The 17,845-nt window shown below is 58.5% G+C and overlaps 1 protein-coding gene across 2 annotated transcripts in view; it reads left to right on the plus strand.

The window, feature by feature from the left end:
• CRMP1 (collapsin response mediator protein 1) overlaps nucleotides 1–10,006 on the plus strand; it is a 41,288-nt gene extending 31,282 nt beyond the window's left edge. For both annotated transcript variants that reach the window (XM_075545051.1, XM_075545052.1), the window contains 8 exons: nucleotides 451–519; nucleotides 724–844; nucleotides 2,991–3,147; nucleotides 3,439–3,580; nucleotides 3,978–4,148; nucleotides 6,522–6,701; nucleotides 7,173–7,338; nucleotides 9,915–10,006. In XM_075545051.1, coding sequence (XP_075401166.1) covers nucleotides 451–519; nucleotides 724–844; nucleotides 2,991–3,147; nucleotides 3,439–3,580; nucleotides 3,978–4,148; nucleotides 6,522–6,701; nucleotides 7,173–7,338; nucleotides 9,915–10,006 — 1,098 coding nt within the window. The remainder of the gene's footprint in view (nucleotides 1–450; nucleotides 520–723; nucleotides 845–2,990; nucleotides 3,148–3,438; nucleotides 3,581–3,977; nucleotides 4,149–6,521; nucleotides 6,702–7,172; nucleotides 7,339–9,914) is intronic.
• The last annotated feature ends 7,839 nt before the right edge of the window (nucleotides 10,007–17,845 follow it).

Below are 17,845 nucleotides of genomic sequence, written 5' to 3' on the forward strand. Positions count from 1 at the left end.
CCTGGCTCCTGGGCAACCTGTCCAGGATGAGCGGCCAAACTGCAGAAGAGAAGCGGACATTCTCACCGACCTAGGACGCCTTTATCTCAGATTCCGTGTAAAACCCAGACAGCCCACTCCTTTCCCTGGAGATTCTCAGTAGGGGGCAGCTGGCCAGGGGTGGGGGGGCGGGGCACAGTGGGGGCGTGCACAGTGGGAGTGGGGGTGGGCACTTTGAGGCAGTGGTCACCTCTGGACTGAGCTCCTCCCACTTGCTTCTCCCCAGAGCTGAAGACAGGGCAGCTCTGGCTGCAACATCCGGTGGTCATTTGTGACCTGAAGATGGGCAGGTGTGGGACTCACCTTAGGCTCCAAAGCCCCACGCGCTCCAGTCTCGGCTGCCCAGGACCTTGACCAGTGCTGTCTCAGCATGAGGTCTGTAGTCACTGACCCACGTGTCTTGTCTTGTAGGGGCAGAAGCGGATCTTGGAGTTGGGCATCACTGGCCCTGAGGGCCATGCTCTGAGCCGACCCGAAGGGGTAAAGTGTCTCCCCAAAGGGGCTGGGTCTGACGCCTGCCCCAGGGACAGCCCACAGGACACCTGCTCCCTGACCACCACAGACCACCTCCTCCCCTGTCCTCCCCACAGGCCACTTCCCCGTCCTCCCCACAGGGCAAGTCCTCTGTCAAGACCCCCTGGGGCTTCACAGGGGACGCTGCCCTGACCCTGCCTCTGCCCCCAGTTGGAGGCCGAGGCTGTGTTCCGGGCCATCACCATCGCCGGCCGCGTCAACTGCCCAGTGTACATCACCAAGGTGATGAGCAAAGGGGCTGCCGATGTCATCGCTCTGGCCAGGAAGAAAGGTGGGCACCAGCTCCAGGGACATGCGGTCGGGGATCTGGGCAGCCCCTGGCCACACACGGGCCCCCAGGGGAAACTGTGCCACTGACCTCTCAGTGGGCATGCGGAGGACCAGGTGCGGGCCATCACTATGTGTCCTGAGTCAGCAACAGTGCTCTGACATGGCCTAGGTTGTTGTCCCCCAACCCCAGATGGACGCCCCATCTTTCTGGTGTCCCCCCAAAACACATGTCCGCCCCCACCTGTGTGGTGTTCAGGTCATCTCTGCATGGGGCCCAAGGACATTCTTGTTGCTGCAGACATGGGGAGGGACGATGTGCAGTCCCCCGGAGGTGCCCTCATCTTCTCAAGGAGTTACAGACTTGGGGTGGGGCTCATTTGGAAACAACGTCTGCAATACCCAACAACCAGACTGGTGTGGACAAGGTCCCTGAGACACAGACGCACAGACTTACAGATTGACAGATGGATAGACTCACAGGCACACAGACTCACAGGCACACAAACTCACAGACGCACAGACTCACAGATGCACAGACTCAGACACACAGACTCACAGACGCATATACTCACAGAAGCACAGACGCACAGACTCACAGGCACACAGACTCACAGATGCACAGACTCACAGAAGCACAGACGCACAGACTCACAGATGCAGACTCACAGGTGCACAGACTCACAGGTGCACAGACTCACAGAAGCACAGACTCACAGACTCACAGATGCACAGATGCACAGACTCACAGATGCAGACTCACAGGTGCACAGACTCACAGGCGCACAGACTCACAGGCTCACAGATGCACAGACTCATAGATGCACAGACTCACAGGCACACAGACTCACAGGCACACAGACTCACAGGCACACAGACTCACAGGCGCACAGGCTCACAGGCGCACAGGCTCACAGATGCACAGGTGCACAGACTCACAGGCGCACAGACTCATAGATGCACAGGCTCACAGGCACACAGACTCACAGGCGCACAGACTCACAGGCGCACACTCACAGGCGCACAGACTCACAGGCGCACACTCACAGACGCAAAGACAAACAGACAGGCTCACAGATGCACAGACTCAGACGTACAGACTCACAGGCACACAGACTCACAGATGCACAGACTCACAGGTTCACAGACGCACAGGCACACAGACGCACAGGTGCACAGACGCACAGACGCAAAGACAAACAGACTCACAGGCGCATAGGCTCACAGATGCACAGACTCACAGGCACACAGACTCACAGGCGCACAGATGCACAGGCTCACAGGTGCACAGACTCACAGGCACACAGACCCACAGGCTCACAGACTCACAAATGCACAGGCTCACAGACTCATAGATGCACAGGCGCACAGACTCACAGGCGCACAGACTCACAGGCGCACAGACTCACAGGCTCACAGATGCACAGGTGCACAGACTCACAGGCACACAGACTCACAGGTGCACACTCACAGGCGCACAGACTCATAGATGCACAGACGCACAGATGCAAAGACAAACAGACAGGCTCACCGATGCACAGACTCAGACGTACAGACTCACAGGCACACAGACTCACAAATGCACAGACTCACAGGCTCACAGACTCATAGATGCACAGGCTCACAGGCACACAGACTCATAGACACACAGGTGCACAGATGCACAGACACAAAGACAAACAGGCTCACAGATGCACAGACTCACAGGCGCACAGACTCACAGATGCACAGACTCACAGATGCACAGACTCACAGGCACACAGACTCACAGATGCACAGACTCACAGATGCACAGACTCACAGATGCACAGACTCACAGACACACAGACTAGATGCACAGGCTCACAGACACACAGACTCAGGCACACAGACTCACAGATGCACAGAATCAGATGCACAGACTCACAGATGCACACTCAGATGCACAGGCTCACAGGGTGGTTGCTAGAACTGTGTGGAGCTCAGATCCAGCCCATGCAGGGTGCCCACCTCGGTGTGGGAGGCCTACGCCTGCACCACCTTGTCCTCTGGGACTCAGGGGAGCGCACATCTCACCACGAGCTCTGCCTGTGGCTGTAGTCCACTGCGTCGTCCTGCCTCGAGTGCCTGCTTGCCAGCCTACAGACCCCAACCGGCTGTGTCTCCCCCAGGCCCTCTCGTCTTCGGCGAGCCCATAGCCGCCAGCCTGGGCACTGACGGGACCAGCTACTGGAGCAAGAACTGGGCTAAGGCGGCCGCCTTTGTGACCGCACCACCCTTGAGCCCGGACCCCACCACGCCCGACCACCTCACCTCCCTGCTGGCCTGGTGAGGAGGCCCCCAGCTGGGCTGTGGACATCAGGGGAGGGCAGGAGCCAGTGGGCTGTGGCAGTGTCCACGCTGACTGCTCAGAGGGCTCTGTGGAGAACAACTCTGGCTCAGGCAGTCCCCCATTCCCTGAGAGCCCCTCCTGCAGGCGGGAGTGCAGTGGTCAGTCCCCAGTCAAGAAGGCCCCGGCCCCCAGGTCCTGATGCCCGAGCCAGCTGGGTCCTCTCTCCAGGCTGGATCTGGAGTCAGGGCCTAGGTGAGGGCAGCTCTGAGCCTGCTCCTTCCTCCCAGTGGCGACCTGCAGGTGACAGGCAGCGGCCACTGCCCCTATAGCACTGCCCAGAAGGCCGTGGGCAAGGACAACTTCACGCTGATTCCTGAGGGCATCAACGGCGTTGAGGAGCGTATGGCCGTCGTCTGGGACAAGGCGGTGGTAAGGGTGGCCCTGTGGGCAGTCACACAAGGGGCTGGGCACAGCTGTCACACCCTCTCCTTCCCGCAGGAGGAGGCGGGGGCACGGGCACGGGGCAGGTGAGAGTCCCTGAGGGCTCTGCAGACCCAGAGCCCCGCCCCTGCCTCCCCTGCTGTAGTAACACCACCTTAGCACAGGGAGGAGGGTGTGCGCGGGTCAGTGCGTGTGCACGTGTGTGTTTGGGGAGTTGACGTTTGCACGTGCAGCAGGGGGAGCGCTTGCCCAGCTAGAATCCAACCCCGACTTGAGCAGGGCTCTCCTTTCCTGCTGCCCCGGAGTCCTCAGGGCTCTGTGCACTCCCCTGGGCCTGCCCCTTGTGCCCAGGAGTGCGGGGCTGGTCACTGTGGGTCTGCCTTAGGCCTCCGGCAAGATGGACGAGAACCAGTTTGTGGCCGTCACTAGCACCAATGCAGCCAAGATCTTCAACTTGTACCCCCGGAAGGGGCGGCTGGCTGTGGGCTCAGACGCCGATGTGGTCATCTGGGACCCAGACCGAGCCAAGACCATCACTGCCAAGAGCCACAAGTCGGTGAGTCTGTGCAGCCACATGGTCCCCTTTGCCCACACCAGCCCTCCAACAGGATACTGGCTGGGGCCCCTGTGGGCGGGCATTCAGCCTGATCCGGGGTGGGGGTGCGGGGCGGGAGGGGGGAGCTGGAAGAGGGTGGGCGGCAGGGGCATCTCCCCCCCTGAGCTCATACAAACACCTCTCTGAGTCTGTCTGTGTGACTGCTTTTCTGTCTGTCATCTCTCTGTCTCCACCTCTCTGTCTGTCTTCTCTTTCTGTTTGAGCTGCTTTGTCTCTCTCCATCTCTGTATCTCTGCGTGTCTCTATCTGTGCATCTGTCTCCACCTTTTCTCAGTCTGGGCCTCTCTATCCCTTTCTCTGTGAATTTCTGACTCTCCCTGTCCACGTTTGGATGAGGCCCCACCCACTCCTGAGTGCCGGGCATTAACCCAGCTTGTGGTCAGAGCCTGGAGGAGACGTGGTTGCTATGAAAGCCTCCACGGACTCAGGAGAAGCGGAAGACAGGTCACCAATCCACATGAGAATAGTTAGAAGAGCCGAAGGCGAAGTCCTGCTCACCACGAAGGTCTACCAACTGAAGAAGACTTCAGAAAGGCAGGGTGCTTAGAGGATGTATCGATTCCTTCTAAATGAGCCTTTGCCTTTGCCTTTGCCTTTGCCTTTGGGGTCAAGCCTGCAGGGACTTCACCAGAGTGCAGGTTCCCTGGAGGTCGTTCTGAGGACATGCTTGGGATGCTGCCTGGCCCTTGAGACTCAAACATACGATAAGGCTGCCATCATCAAAGCAGTGCTGCACTGGAACAAGAGAGGGGGCTGAGGGGCACATCCCCCGCATGTGAGGGTGGGCCCATAGAGCTGCCCCGAGGTCCCTGAGACAGTCTCGTCGTCCTCCTGCAGAGAAGCTGGTGGGTTTGACTGTGATCTTGCAGTGAACAGCCCAATACGTGGCCCATGATGCAGCTAATTCCCCAGAACAGTTTGGCTGTGCAGCTGACGTGTGGGCATCCTGCCCCTCAGGCGAGTTCTGGCTCCACCACCATGTGGGGCGCCAGCATGAACCAACACAGCCCCAAGAGGACTTTCAACTGTTCTTATTTTTCAGGAGCGGGCTGCCCAACCCAAGCAAATCACAGAACTCGGACCCCAAAGCAGAGGGTGGGCCAGCTGACCAGTGACAAGGGCATATAATCAAACCAACAGAAACGGCTTTGTGAGGGCAGTCAAACCAACCACAGAGGGCAGAGTGGGGAGTCTGCAGCCCCTGAGACAGAGGGCCGGACCCTTCAGCGTTCAAGGGTCCTCACCACTTGGCACCCACCACCAGCCTCTGAAGCTGCACCTCTTTCGAGGAGCAGACCGCCTTCCAAGTGTCTCTAGTTCATTGCAAACGCCCAAGCGCCCAGCCTGGCAGGTGGAGGCACTTGAAGAAGGCACAGGCCGGGAGCAGTAAGGAAGGCTCCCTGGGGACCCCGTGCGGACACCGTGAGACAGGGTGGCCAGAGGCCGTCCCCCCCACCTCAGGGCCCAGAGCAGGCCAGTGTGGGACTCAGGAGGCCAGCGGGGAACAGAGGAGGTCAGTGCTGGACAGAGGTCAGCAGCGTCCAAGGCCTGTAGGAGAGAACTCATGGCTCAAAGGGTGCTGGGGATGCCTGGCACTCAGAGGAGTAGGCTCCTAGTCAGTGGGAGGTGTGGGGCTCCCCACTGGGAAAGTTACACAGGGTTTCACCCACAGAGGGCCATCCTGCGGGCGCTGCCTTGGCCTGAGGCTGCAGAGTGGCCTGCTTTTCCTCTCTTTGTCAGATCATGAACATGACATAATTTTAAGACTAGTGTGGCTATTGGCTGGAGCCCCTGGGGGCGTGGCTTGGAGTGTCGCTCCGGGGCAGAAGGCTGGCCTTGCAAACCCTCCCAGATGGACCCAGGGATGAGTCCCAGGAGCTGTGAGCCCGGGGGGGCTGGCTGGCAAGGAACAAGGCCCCACCACAGTCCAGCCAAGGGCTCCTTGGAGACCAGGAGGAGAGGCACCACCTCACGGACATGGGACATACTGTCAGGAGGGACCAATCCCTGGAGAAGGATGTCATGCGGGGTAGAGCGTCGAGCTGGTGGAGGAGAGGAAGGCCCTCGCAGACACCCTGGCTGCAGCAGTGGCTCAAAGTGCCACCGTGATGAAGACGGTGCAGTCTGGGCCGTGTTTCATTCTGCTGCTCGAGGGTCAATATGAGTCAGAACCAGCCCGACGGCACTGCCCTCAGTGCCCAGCAGCAGGGGAGGGCCGGAGCACCCAGCTGCGGAGAGACAGGCAGCCGGGCAGCGTAGCCACGGGTCACTGGAGGCTGCAGGCAGCAGGTAAGGGCCGGCTCTCTGTTGCAGGCTGTAGAATACAACATCTTTGAAGGCATGGAGTGCCGTGGCTCCCCGCTGGTGGTCATCAGCCAGGGCAAGATTGTCTTCCAGGACGGTAGCCTGAGCGTGAGCAAGGGCCTGGGCCGCTTCATCCCCCGGAAGCCTTTCCCCGAACACCTGTACCAGCGCGTCAAGATCCGGAGCAAGGTGAGCAGGCGGGGCGCAGCCAGGAGCGCAGACCTCGCCTAGTGCATGGGCACCCAGGGGGCCAAGCCCAGGACAGCCTGGCAGGGAAGCACTTGAGGGCCCTGGAGAGCCCTGGAGGGGGGCACATAAGGGCCCAGGTCCAGGACAGCCCTGAAGGGGGGCACGTGAGGGCTCGGGACAGCCCTGGAGGGGCACCCGAGGGCCCAGGTGCCCTGACCCATGGCTGCGTTCCCCCATCCAGCCATGGGTCTGGTATGGTCTCACACTCGTAATAGCACTGCAGCTGCAGGGACCTCACCCCCAAACAAGGGGCCCGCCTAGGCTCTCGGACTCATGGATGGATGGAGACCATCATGCTGGGGCCAGGAGGGACGCTGAGTGTACGAGCCCACCCTGGGCTGCTCTTGCCTGTGTTGGCTCTTGGGCTCATCTCCACAGGAAGTCCCCAGGTCACTTCTTGCCCACACGCAGGTGCACGGGCTGCAGGGCGTCTCGAGAGGCATGTATGACGGCCCTGTGTATGAGGTGCCAGCCACACCCAAATATGCAACCCCCGCACCATCCACCAAGTGTTCGCCTTCCAAGCACCAGCCCCCACCCATCCGGAACCTGCACCAGTCCAACTTCAGCCTGTCAGGTGAGATGGCGCAGGGCCCCCGGGGGCCGGACCGTGTGCTCACCCTCAGCCCCTGGGTACACATGATGGGCAGACACACATGTGGACACTACAGCAGCATGGACACCACCACTGGGCAGGACCCCATCTGGGCCACCTCCTGAGGCCGGTGGCTCCATCCCACCCACACAACAGCCCTTATTCAAGGTTCAAGGCCTCTTTTTCTTTCTCAGACTTTAATTTTTAAGCAGCTTTAAGTTTGCAGAGACATCGCTGGGGAAATGCGGTAGTCACACCTGACACCCCCCAGCATCTCTCATTCCCACAGCGGTGCCTTCATCACAGCTGACACCACACACACACACACACACACACACACACACACACACACAGAGCTAGTGCTCATGCTGTCACATGCACCAAGTCCACCACTCACGCCACGGTCACTTTGCCACTCAGCCCACATTGCACAAGGACTCTGTGAGCAGGGGTTAGCTCCGTGCTTCCGCCTCGCTGCCCGACTGCCAGATGGTCTGACAGATTGTGTGGGTGGGCCTCAGGGTCCGTCGATCTGTGCAGAGACCAGGACACCCCTGGTCACAGGTCACATGGGTGCGATGGAGGGGCTGACATCACAGCTGGGAGGGCAGCCACATGAGCATGTGCAAACGTGGATGCAGACAGGAGCGGGCTTCCTCCACCAGCCTCAGCTCACTGACCCCTGGTCTCACTGGAGGACAGAGTTTGAAACGGAGACAGCGATGATGCCGTAACCAAGACAGGGCTGAGGGGCATCTGCTTGGTATGCATGCCTCAGTGGGGCACAAGCTGGGTCCCCAGAATCACCCTTGCTCCCACTGCCCAGTCCCCCACTGACCACCTGTTCCATTCCCACTGCTAAATTCTCCCACTCTCTGCCTCGCTCCAGCTGCACAGTCCCCCCACTGATCTCTTGCTCCCATTGCCCAGTTCCCCCCAACCCCTCATTCCCGCTGCCAAGTCCCCCTACTAACCCCTCGCTCCCACTGCTCAGTCCCCCCACTGACCGCTTGCTCCTGCTGCCCAGTGCCCACATGTGACCTTCATTCCCACTGCTCCACACCCTCCCAGCATCCCAAGCCTCTGGGTCCTGAATGTTTGCACAGCGCCCACCTTGGGCAGATCCGTCACCACTTAGCACTCGGCCCGAGCGTTTACTGTGCATTCGGCACGGCGGAGCTGGGACGGAGGCGGTCTTCTAAGTAGTTGTCCAACAGCAAGGGAAAAAAGCACATGATTAGTGGAGAGCAAATGTTTTGAGAATGATGAGGGCAATGAATGTACAAATGTGCTGTACACAATTGACTCATGTATGGATTGTGATAAGAGTTGTATGAGCCCCTAATAAAATGATTAAATAAGAAAAAGCAAATGATTAGACTGACGGTTGGCAGAACTTCCCTTTGGTAGTGATGCAGGGAGTGCACCTGTTGTTAGTACACATGCACATCCATCTGTGCACACCAAAAAGCATGCAGATGTGAACACTCACACATACTACACATACACCACCACACATGGGCACACAAATGGAGTTACCATATGTGTGCATCTGCAATGCATGGATTCACCGTCATGCAAGCACAAATGCACACATGTACACACATGAAACATGCAGGCGTGCACATACACACACATGCAGTTACCATATGTGCTCACACACACTGCATGCACAAACCCACATGGACACATACATGCGACCCCACACCATGCATGCACCACCACCCATGAACAATACCTACATGTATATGTATGCACACACCTGGCATGCATGCACGTGTATACAATGAACATGTGGGTGTGTACCGCATGCACAGCAGGCGTCTGGGACATCGTGTGGAGTCCTGCGGGCAGGGATGTTCCCACAGTGGCTCTAGGACAAGCATTAGGGACATGCCAGTTTGGCCTTCAGCCCTGGCCGGCCTTCCCCTTAGCTCTGGTCCCCCCAGCAGCCCAGCCCCAGCCTCAGTCCATCCCTTAGCCCTGCCCCACAACTCCCTGGGCTGAGCAACTGTGTTCCCATCTGTGAGGTTGGGCAAGAACACCACCTGGCAGAGGGGCTGCATGGCCTCCACTACTCTGGGGTGGGGGGTGGGGGGTAGGGGATATATGTGCCCTGCCCACCGAGAGCATACCCACATGCCTGAGCCTCATCTCAGGTCAGACTGCGGGGAACCAGGCGCCACCTTTGGTCTGGAAACCACAGGTATCGGGCTCTGTCTGTGAGACTTGGCGTCCGTGAGCCAGGCTCTTCAGGGGGGCATGAGAAGGGAGCCCTCAGTGCTGCTGAGCCCCACGCATAGAAGCTTCGTTTGCCTCTGAGTGTTTTCACCATGAGGGCAAATCCTGGCTGTAGGAGAGAGGAGGGCAGAGTCAGTCACGGTGGCAGCCGGGTCCAGGGCCTGCAGGCGGAGGGGGTGGGGGTGGCGGGGGTGCTGGCACAGGGCTGCTACGGTTGTCCAGAGCAGCAGGTCTGGCCAGCTCAAAACTCTGCCTGGTCCACTGCCCTCTTGCGGCTCTGGTCACTACCCTCACTGCCCACATCATTCTCTCTTCAGGCGCCCAGACCGATGACCACAACCCCCGGCGCACAGGCCACCGCATCGTGGCGCCCCCCGGTGGCCGCTCCAACATCACGAGCCTCGGCTGAGGGTGGCAAAGAGCCTGGGCTGAGCAAGTCCCCACCTGCCATGTCTCTGCTTGGTGTGCAGGGGCACAGCGGTGTCTCCCATTGTTAGGAAGAAGCGGTACTAGTGTGATGTGTTTGCTTGGAAATGCCTTGCCCTGTGTTCACACGGACTCACCTCAGAGCATGGTGTCTGCGTCCCTCTAGTGACCCCGGGTGGCCCCGTCTTGTTCTCCACCCACTCCCCACCACCCCGTGGCTCCACCATTCTCTGAGCAGTGCCCCCTGTATCCCGTAGCTGTCGTAGAGTAGTTGATGCATGTCCCCGAACTGTGTATGCCCATCTTTGAGCGTGTCTGACTCCACACACGGAGGACAACGTGAACATGGTGCCAAGACCTCACCCCCACCTGGGGGCGTCCCCCAGCCCCTGACACAAAGCTGTTTACTTGCTGCCCCACCCCACGTGGACCCCAGGAAGAAGCCCTCCACCAGCTCCCCCTGGGGGATCACCTGGGAGCCCTCAGGAAGGTGGGGGCCCTTGGCTGGCTGCCTCGCTGTCCTGCCACTCGGCCTGTGTGTCCTTTAGCCAGCCTTGCACCCGCTGAGCGAGACTCCCCCAGAGCCATCGCCAACCTCCTTCAAGGCTGCTGGGGGGAGGGGCTCCCCTGGCAGTCCAAGGCACGGGGCAGGACAGCCTGGTTTTTAAAGTTTTGTACAAAGATTTTCTTTGTAACCACCCACCCCCATTTTTACTTAACAACCGACTTGTTGTGACTCTTATTTCTGAACTCAAAGCTGGTGGAAATAAAGAAAAACATTGCTCTCAGACCAGACTGGCAACCTGAGTCAGCCTCCAGCTGGGTGGGAAGCCAGGGCGGGGGTCTGGGGGGCGGCAGACAGCCAGGTATGGGACTCAAGAGAGAAGGCTCTACAAGGTGGGATAGGGGGGTGAAGATGGTACAGGCCAGCCAACGTCTGACACACAGGCTGCACAAGCATTCTGGAGCTTGTGGTCGGTCCGTGCTGGCCAATGGCTCAGCTGACAGTGCTGCTGCAGGAGCTACCCAGAGAAAAGTCTAGGACGCCCCCGGACCAGACAGCGCCCCTGCCGTGGAAGAATTCTATCAGCCCTCTCAGATCAAGGCCATGGTCAGATGGTAGTTAGAACCTCTCAGGTTGAGGAAGCAAGGAGGTGACAGGCCAGGGCAGGGGGTGCAGAGCCAGGTGGGTCTGAAGTCAGCAGGAACATGGCAGGCCACATGGGCCACCCCTGGAGCCAGATACAGAATCCAAGCCAGCAGGAAGGTGGAGAGCCAGAGAAGGCTCGCCCTCCTCGCTGTCTCTCATAAGAGGCCACCCCCCCAGGAGGCTTCACCAGGCTACGAGCTTAGTGATTGATTGAACTCCACCCCTCCTGCCACACAGGCCTTCGAGGGGACAGAAAAGCCAACAGTCCCAGCACCCCATGCCACAGAGCCCAGCCCTGGCTGGTCCTGCACCCGCCTCATGTTGGGCCCGAGTCCCTGTGGCCACCACTGGACAAGCTTTACCCGTGGGAGTCTTGTATTCACTGTCTGCTTGACTGAGCAGGGTGCCCCTCTCCGGGGATGGGTCCTTCCTCAAAGTCTGTTCCAAATGTGTGGGATGAATCTCCACATCCGCACGTCTGGGGAGCATTCTGACTACTTTCCAAAGTCCATGGTGCTTTCCGCATTCTTCACCAACCCGTATCTGTCCCGGGTCTCCCCCCACCCCCATCTCTGTCAGTCACCCTCAGCTGTTTGCTGGGCGTGGGACCATGGACAACCGCTGTGTCCTCAGAGCCCTGTGCACTGTGCCTGGCTCTCTGCCCAGGGCAGCGCGTGTGATGGGCTTCTTGACTGCAGCCTCCCTGTGCGTTGTTGGGGATTCATGTAAAACCAGCCCTCCCCACCCGCCCCGGGGCAGCAGCCATCGTTTCTCCATGGATTGGGTTTTCCTGGCTTCCGCTCTGAGAGTCTTGTTTTCTTTGTGTTGAGGTAGCATCCATTCTGCAGGCTGCAGTATTTGATTTTCATCAGCAAGTACCTCAAATCTGCCTTCCTTTCCACGGGCAAGGTTGCATCTTCTGCACCGCACAGGCTGCTGTTGAGTCTTCCTGCATCCTGAAGCCACGCTTTTCAGGGAGGCCCCTGCCTGGGTTACTGACTCGGCGTGGAGATTAACCAGTCTGGTAGAGATGGGCCCTGACACATAGTCACTCGGCATGCCCTGGGTCTGTTCCAGCCACAGCCTCCCGCTGCGAGCTCGGCGGCCCCTTTCTTCACGGTGCTCGCCATGGTGTGTTGGAAGCCTCGCAGTCGAATGCCTTCGCTTCTAAACACAAGGACACATCTTTCTGGTATCCTCAGCGTTCAACCAAGGTCCATCGGACGTCAGCAATGATTTCCCTTGTTCCATGTCCTCTTCCAAGTCTATCCTGAACCTCTGGCAGCTCTCTGTCAATGCCCTTCTGCGACCATTTTCTAAGTTGTCCTCAGCAAACAGTTACTTGGGTCCATCTGAATGATACTGCTTGATCATGTATGTCCGTGATCATGCATGCATGATCCATGCGTGCATCATTCATGCATGCATCGTCTGCCCTTGAAACGGGCACAGACATGGTCTCAGTGATCTGGTGACCACTTTGCTGTCTGGGCGTGGACGCTGAGAGCTCCCAGGGCTAATAGAGATGTCTCGGTCGTGTCCCATCAACCATGGGGGCTTGTCAGCAGTGCCTTCAGAGCAGCTTGGCTTCACCATGCAGCACTACTGCTCCTTGACCTACGTCCCTGCTGCCATCACCCCGAGGCCAGCACTATTTGCCCCATTTCACAGATGCCACAGGGCTAGGAAGTGGTACGGTCAGGACCTGCATCCAGAACCCCTGGTCCTTGCTCCTGAGAACTGTTATCCGGCAGGGTGATACTGTAGGCCCATTCCTCGCTGGTGATTGCCTGCTGCTGACCACCCTGAAGCATGCCAGGACACCTCGGCAAAGGTCCAAGGTCGGATGTGGCCTTTTTAGGAACAGCCTGGTGCCTGGAAGAGGCCCTGGCCTGTGAGCACCTTGAAAGATAAAGCAGGGAATGGCCAGTTGGAAGGAGAATTGGCAGCAGCATTCACCACCCTGGTCTCTGGAGGGCTCTCTCCCCGATGGGACAGCAGTGCCCTACCCTGCCAGCTTGCAGCAGGAGCTGCGGGGCCTGGGCACCCACAGTCCTTTCAGAGCTGTGGGCAGGGCCTCTGTGTTAGTCCAGGTAGACTAGAGAAACAAATCCATGGACACACGTATGTGTATAAGAAAGAGATTTATATATAAGAGCAATTGAACATTGAGAAGACAGCCCAGTCCAGTCTAGATCAAGTCCATAAGTCTGATATTAGCCCATATGTCTGATACCAATCTATAAAGTCCTTTTCAGACTCACGCAATACATGCAATGACGCCGGATATAGAAGATCACAGGCCAGTGGGTGGGAAGTCTTGTGGATCCAGTGGCGTTGTAAGCATCCATGCTGGCAGGGTTCTCTACGCGGCTTCTTCAGCTTCAGAGGTCTGGTTACATCAGGGGAGGTCCATGTGGTTTGTCAGCTGCAAAGTCTCCCAAGGAGTGGCAGAGAGAGAAGTGTCTCCTGCCCCAAGGAGGGAGAAGTACCAGATTTCCCAGAATCCTCAGGAGAAGGCCATGCCCACACAAAGGCCTCGTTGACTATGATCTGATTGACAAGCTAGACTCCACCCCTAACTCTTAATCCTCAAATTGACAGGCGATTATATATCTACCCCAGCCTCCCAGCTGGCACCCAGAGACAGTGCCCGTCCTGGCTGCTGGAAGTGCGTGAAGGCCCCACAGATGCATGCGGACCGAGTCCTATACTGACACGCCGGATCCAGGAGAGGCCACAGGCCCTGCCCAGCTTCAAGGGGCCCTCACCCTGTGCAGGTGGGGCTCCTCCTGACAGATGGACACAGGTTTCTGGAAGTTTCTAGGCATCTCTGGCCTGGCTCTCTGCCCTGGCAGACACGGATATGCTGGAAGTTGATCCTGCGTGGGCTCTGTGTGTGAGGACGTGTGGGCCCTGTGTGTGTGAGGACGTGGGCTCTGTGTGTGGATGTGTGGGCTCTGTGTGTGAGGACATGTGGGCTCTGTGTGTGAGGACATTGGCTCTGTGTGTGTGTGGATGTGTGGGCTCTGTGTGTGAGGACATGTGGGCTCTGTGTGTGTGGATGTGTGGACTCTGTGTGTATGGATGTGTGGGCTCTGTGGAGGACATGGGCTCTGTGTGAGGACATCTGGACTCTGAGTGTGTGGACGTGGACTCTTTGTGTGAGGATGTGTGGGCTGTGTGTGTGAGGATGTGTGGGCTCTGTGTGTGAGGACATGTGGGCTCTGTGTGTATGGATGTGTGGGCTCTGTGGAGGACATGGGCTCTGTGTGAGGACATCTGGACTCTGAGTGTGTGGACGTGGACTCTTTGTGTGAGGATGTGTGGGCTGTGTGTGTGAGGATGTGGGCTCTGTGTGTGTGGACGTGTGGGCTCTGTGTGTGTGGATGTGTGGACTCTGTGTGTATGGATGTGTGGGCTCTGTGTAGGACATGGGCTCTGTGTGAGGACATCTGGACTCTGAGTGTGTGGACGTGGACTCTTTGTGTGAGGATGTGTGGGCTGTGTGTGTGAGGATGTGGGCCCTGTGTGTGTGGATGTGTGGGCTGTGTGTGTGAGGATGTGGGCTCTGTGTGTGTGAGGACATGGGCTCTGTGTATATGAGGACGTGTGATCCCTGTATGTGTGGACGTGGGCTCTGTGTGTGAGGATGTGTGATCTCTGTGTGTGTGAACGTGTGGACTCTGGGTGTGAGGATGTGTGGACTCTGAATGTGTGGACTGTGTGTGGGCATAGGCTCTGTGTGTGTGAACGTGTGGCTCCTTTTATGTCCTGAGAGAGCAGGACAGGGTGGGCTTGTCTGCACAGGGAGGGTGGTGGAGTGAGTGTCAGGACAGGATGCATCTGTGATCAGTCCCCTCCCCCAGGCAGCAGCCCTGTGTGGATGTGGGTAGCAGTGGTGAGGTTGAGCAGGGTAAGGGGTATGACATCTGGAGTTGGGGGAAGAAACTGGGTCCAAAGGGCAGGGGGTAGGGATGAGGGACCTGCCAGAGCAGGGCCTGCCAGGTACCCCTGGGAGAGGGAGGCCTGTCCGTGAAAAGTCAGCCTGGGTCTCGTGGCATTCTCCCAAAGTGCAGCCTGCTCTCCTCTCTTCATGTCCCCATTGTGGGTCAGGGCTGCAGCAGGTACACCAGCCTCCTGTGCCCACCCCCACCATTCCATCTATCCATCTGTCCCTGGTGCTCAGTGTCTGTGTGACCTGGCTCCCCTCCTGCCCCACTGCATGTAGCACACACCCCGGACCCTGCTGTGACATCCAGGGCCACAGGTGTCAAAGGCAGGTGGGGTGGTGGAGAGCCCCCCGCACACACACATACACATAGCAGCCACTCTGTGACTTCCTGCTCAAGCCTACCTCCCCTCTGCTGTAAGCACCTCACTTCCTACCTCACTCTGTCTCCCCAGGCCAGACCCACACCCAGTACTCTCTGGGGATTAGCCTGCCCTGGGCACACAACAGGTGGCAGGTGGTTAGCCCTGGGGAAGGTGCAAGTGGCCAAGTCACCTTCTATAGCCCATGAGGCTGTCCCACCCACTGTAAAAGCCCACCCACTGCCCTTCTCTACCCCGACTGCTGGTCACTGGGCTGGGGGTCCAGGGGCAGACAGGAGACCCCTGTTTGCCCACAGGGGTGCCATAGAGTTCCATGGATAACCTCCTTGGGAGGTCTGAGAGTCAGACCAGGAGTCCTGGCTGTGAGAGCTGTTCTGTCCTGGAGACCAGTCCAGTCTCATCTCCAGCTGGGCAGGTGTGTGCACACGTGTGCAGGGTGTGTGTGAACACATGTATATCAGTGTGTCAGCACAGGTATGCCAGAGCATGCCCACATATGCACGACTGTTGTGAGCATGGTTGCCAGGGTGTGTATGTGAACACATCTGAGCATGGATGTGCCAAGTTCTGTGTGCACATGTTCACGAGTGTGTGCAGGCAGGAGTGTATCAGGGTGTGTGTGAATCTGAGTGCAGATATGGGTACATGTAAAGTGTGACTGTACATGAGTGTGCACATAGTGATGTGTTTGTGTGTGCATAGGTGTGTGTGTGCAAGTGTGCACAGCCAAACATGGGTGTGTAGGCATGTGCAAGAGTGTGCATATGCAGGACTGCCACTACTAGGTGTTGGTGGGCATGTGTATGAATGGAGTATGCCCACTAGCATGGATCATGGGTTTGCACAGTCTGTGTCATGTACACGTGTATCAGCCTGTGTGCACAAGACAGTGTGAGGGGTGCCTGCATGCACACAATGAGTGCTTTGCTCGTGTTTCAGGGTGCTTGTGAGAGCGGGCATGTGTGGGCAAGCGTGCATGGTGGGTCACATCTGAGCGTTCACATGGAATGCACTGTGCATCTGCACAAGTATGTGGAGTGTTGCACGCTTGTATGGTTATGCAGGCACGGAGATGTGCAGGTGTGAGCTTTTGTGTGCACATTTCCACATGCCCACATGTGTGTGCAAGCATGTTTGTTGAGTGTGTGCACCTGTGAGTGCACACGTACATGTGAGTGAATGTTGTGTGCGAGTGGGTGCTCGTACCTGGGAGGGCAATGTCTGTGAGTGTGTTGAGTGTGTGCCCGTGTGAGCAGGGTATGCGCACATGCACACTGGGCATGTGGGCCACTGCACTCGTGGCTCAGGAGGTCTTTTCATAGCTCCGCTCCTTGGGGCGCTGAGCAGGCCCTGCTGCAGCACGTGGCAAGGACTGCGACTGGTCTAGGGGAGCAGCTGCAAGGTTGCGGGCCCAGCTGATGGGGCACAGGGCACAGTCCCTTGTTCTGTGGTGCCCTTGCCTCCATTCCATCATAAGCAACTGCTCTTTCAAGTCTGCCCTGAGTTCTCCCCTTTCCCCAAAATAGCCGCTCTGCCTGGGCACGCGAGGGTGCAGGTGCCGGGGGCAGGCCTGGGCAGTAGACAATGGGGTCCAGCCATTGTCTCCCAGCGGCTGCTGATGGGACATGAGGACATCTGGGGCCAGCCACTTGGGGCCATAGTGGGGGACGCTGTTCTAACTCACCCGTGGCCCCCACCATCAGGTTCAGTTCTTCCACTCCCCACCCCCCACCAGGCTCAGCACCCCACCATCCCTACCACTAGACCCAGGGTTCCTCCACTACCACCCCCCACCGGGCTCAGCACCCCCCACCCCTTCAGGCTCGGCACCCACCATCCCCCCCCACCAGTCTCGGCACCCCCCACCACCCCCTACCAGACCCAGGGAGTGATGGTGTGGGGCATTGGGTGCGGGCAAGAGGCCAGGCCCAAAGGAGTGTGATCACAGCCAGCTCTAGGCCACAGAGCAGAGGGTGTGCGGGTCCAGGGCGACAGAGGATGGTCAGGACACCCGCTCCTTCCCCCAACACCAAGACCCCATCAGCTGCTAACGGAGGAACTCAGGGGCTCTGGGAATTCTCCTGGGAGCCCGGAGCTGCAGGGGTCACACCGGAGCCCCTGCTAGCCTGGTGTAGGAAACCCCTGCCTGGCCCTCAGGGAGCGGTGTGGACTGAAGGTACACATCTCAGGGAGGAAGGAAGTGCTCAGGAGGGCTGGGCAAGGGTGTGGGCAGAAGGTTGGCAGGAGTGTGGGCAGGAAGCCGTGTAGGGGCATGGGCAGGATGCTGACAGGGGTGTGGGCAGGAGGCTGGGCAGGGGTGTGGGCAGGATGCTGACA

The sequence above is a fragment of the Tenrec ecaudatus genome, chromosome 3, assembly GCF_050624435.1.
Source record: "Tenrec ecaudatus isolate mTenEca1 chromosome 3, mTenEca1.hap1, whole genome shotgun sequence".
Taxonomy (NCBI): Eukaryota; Metazoa; Chordata; class Mammalia; order Afrosoricida; family Tenrecidae; genus Tenrec; species Tenrec ecaudatus.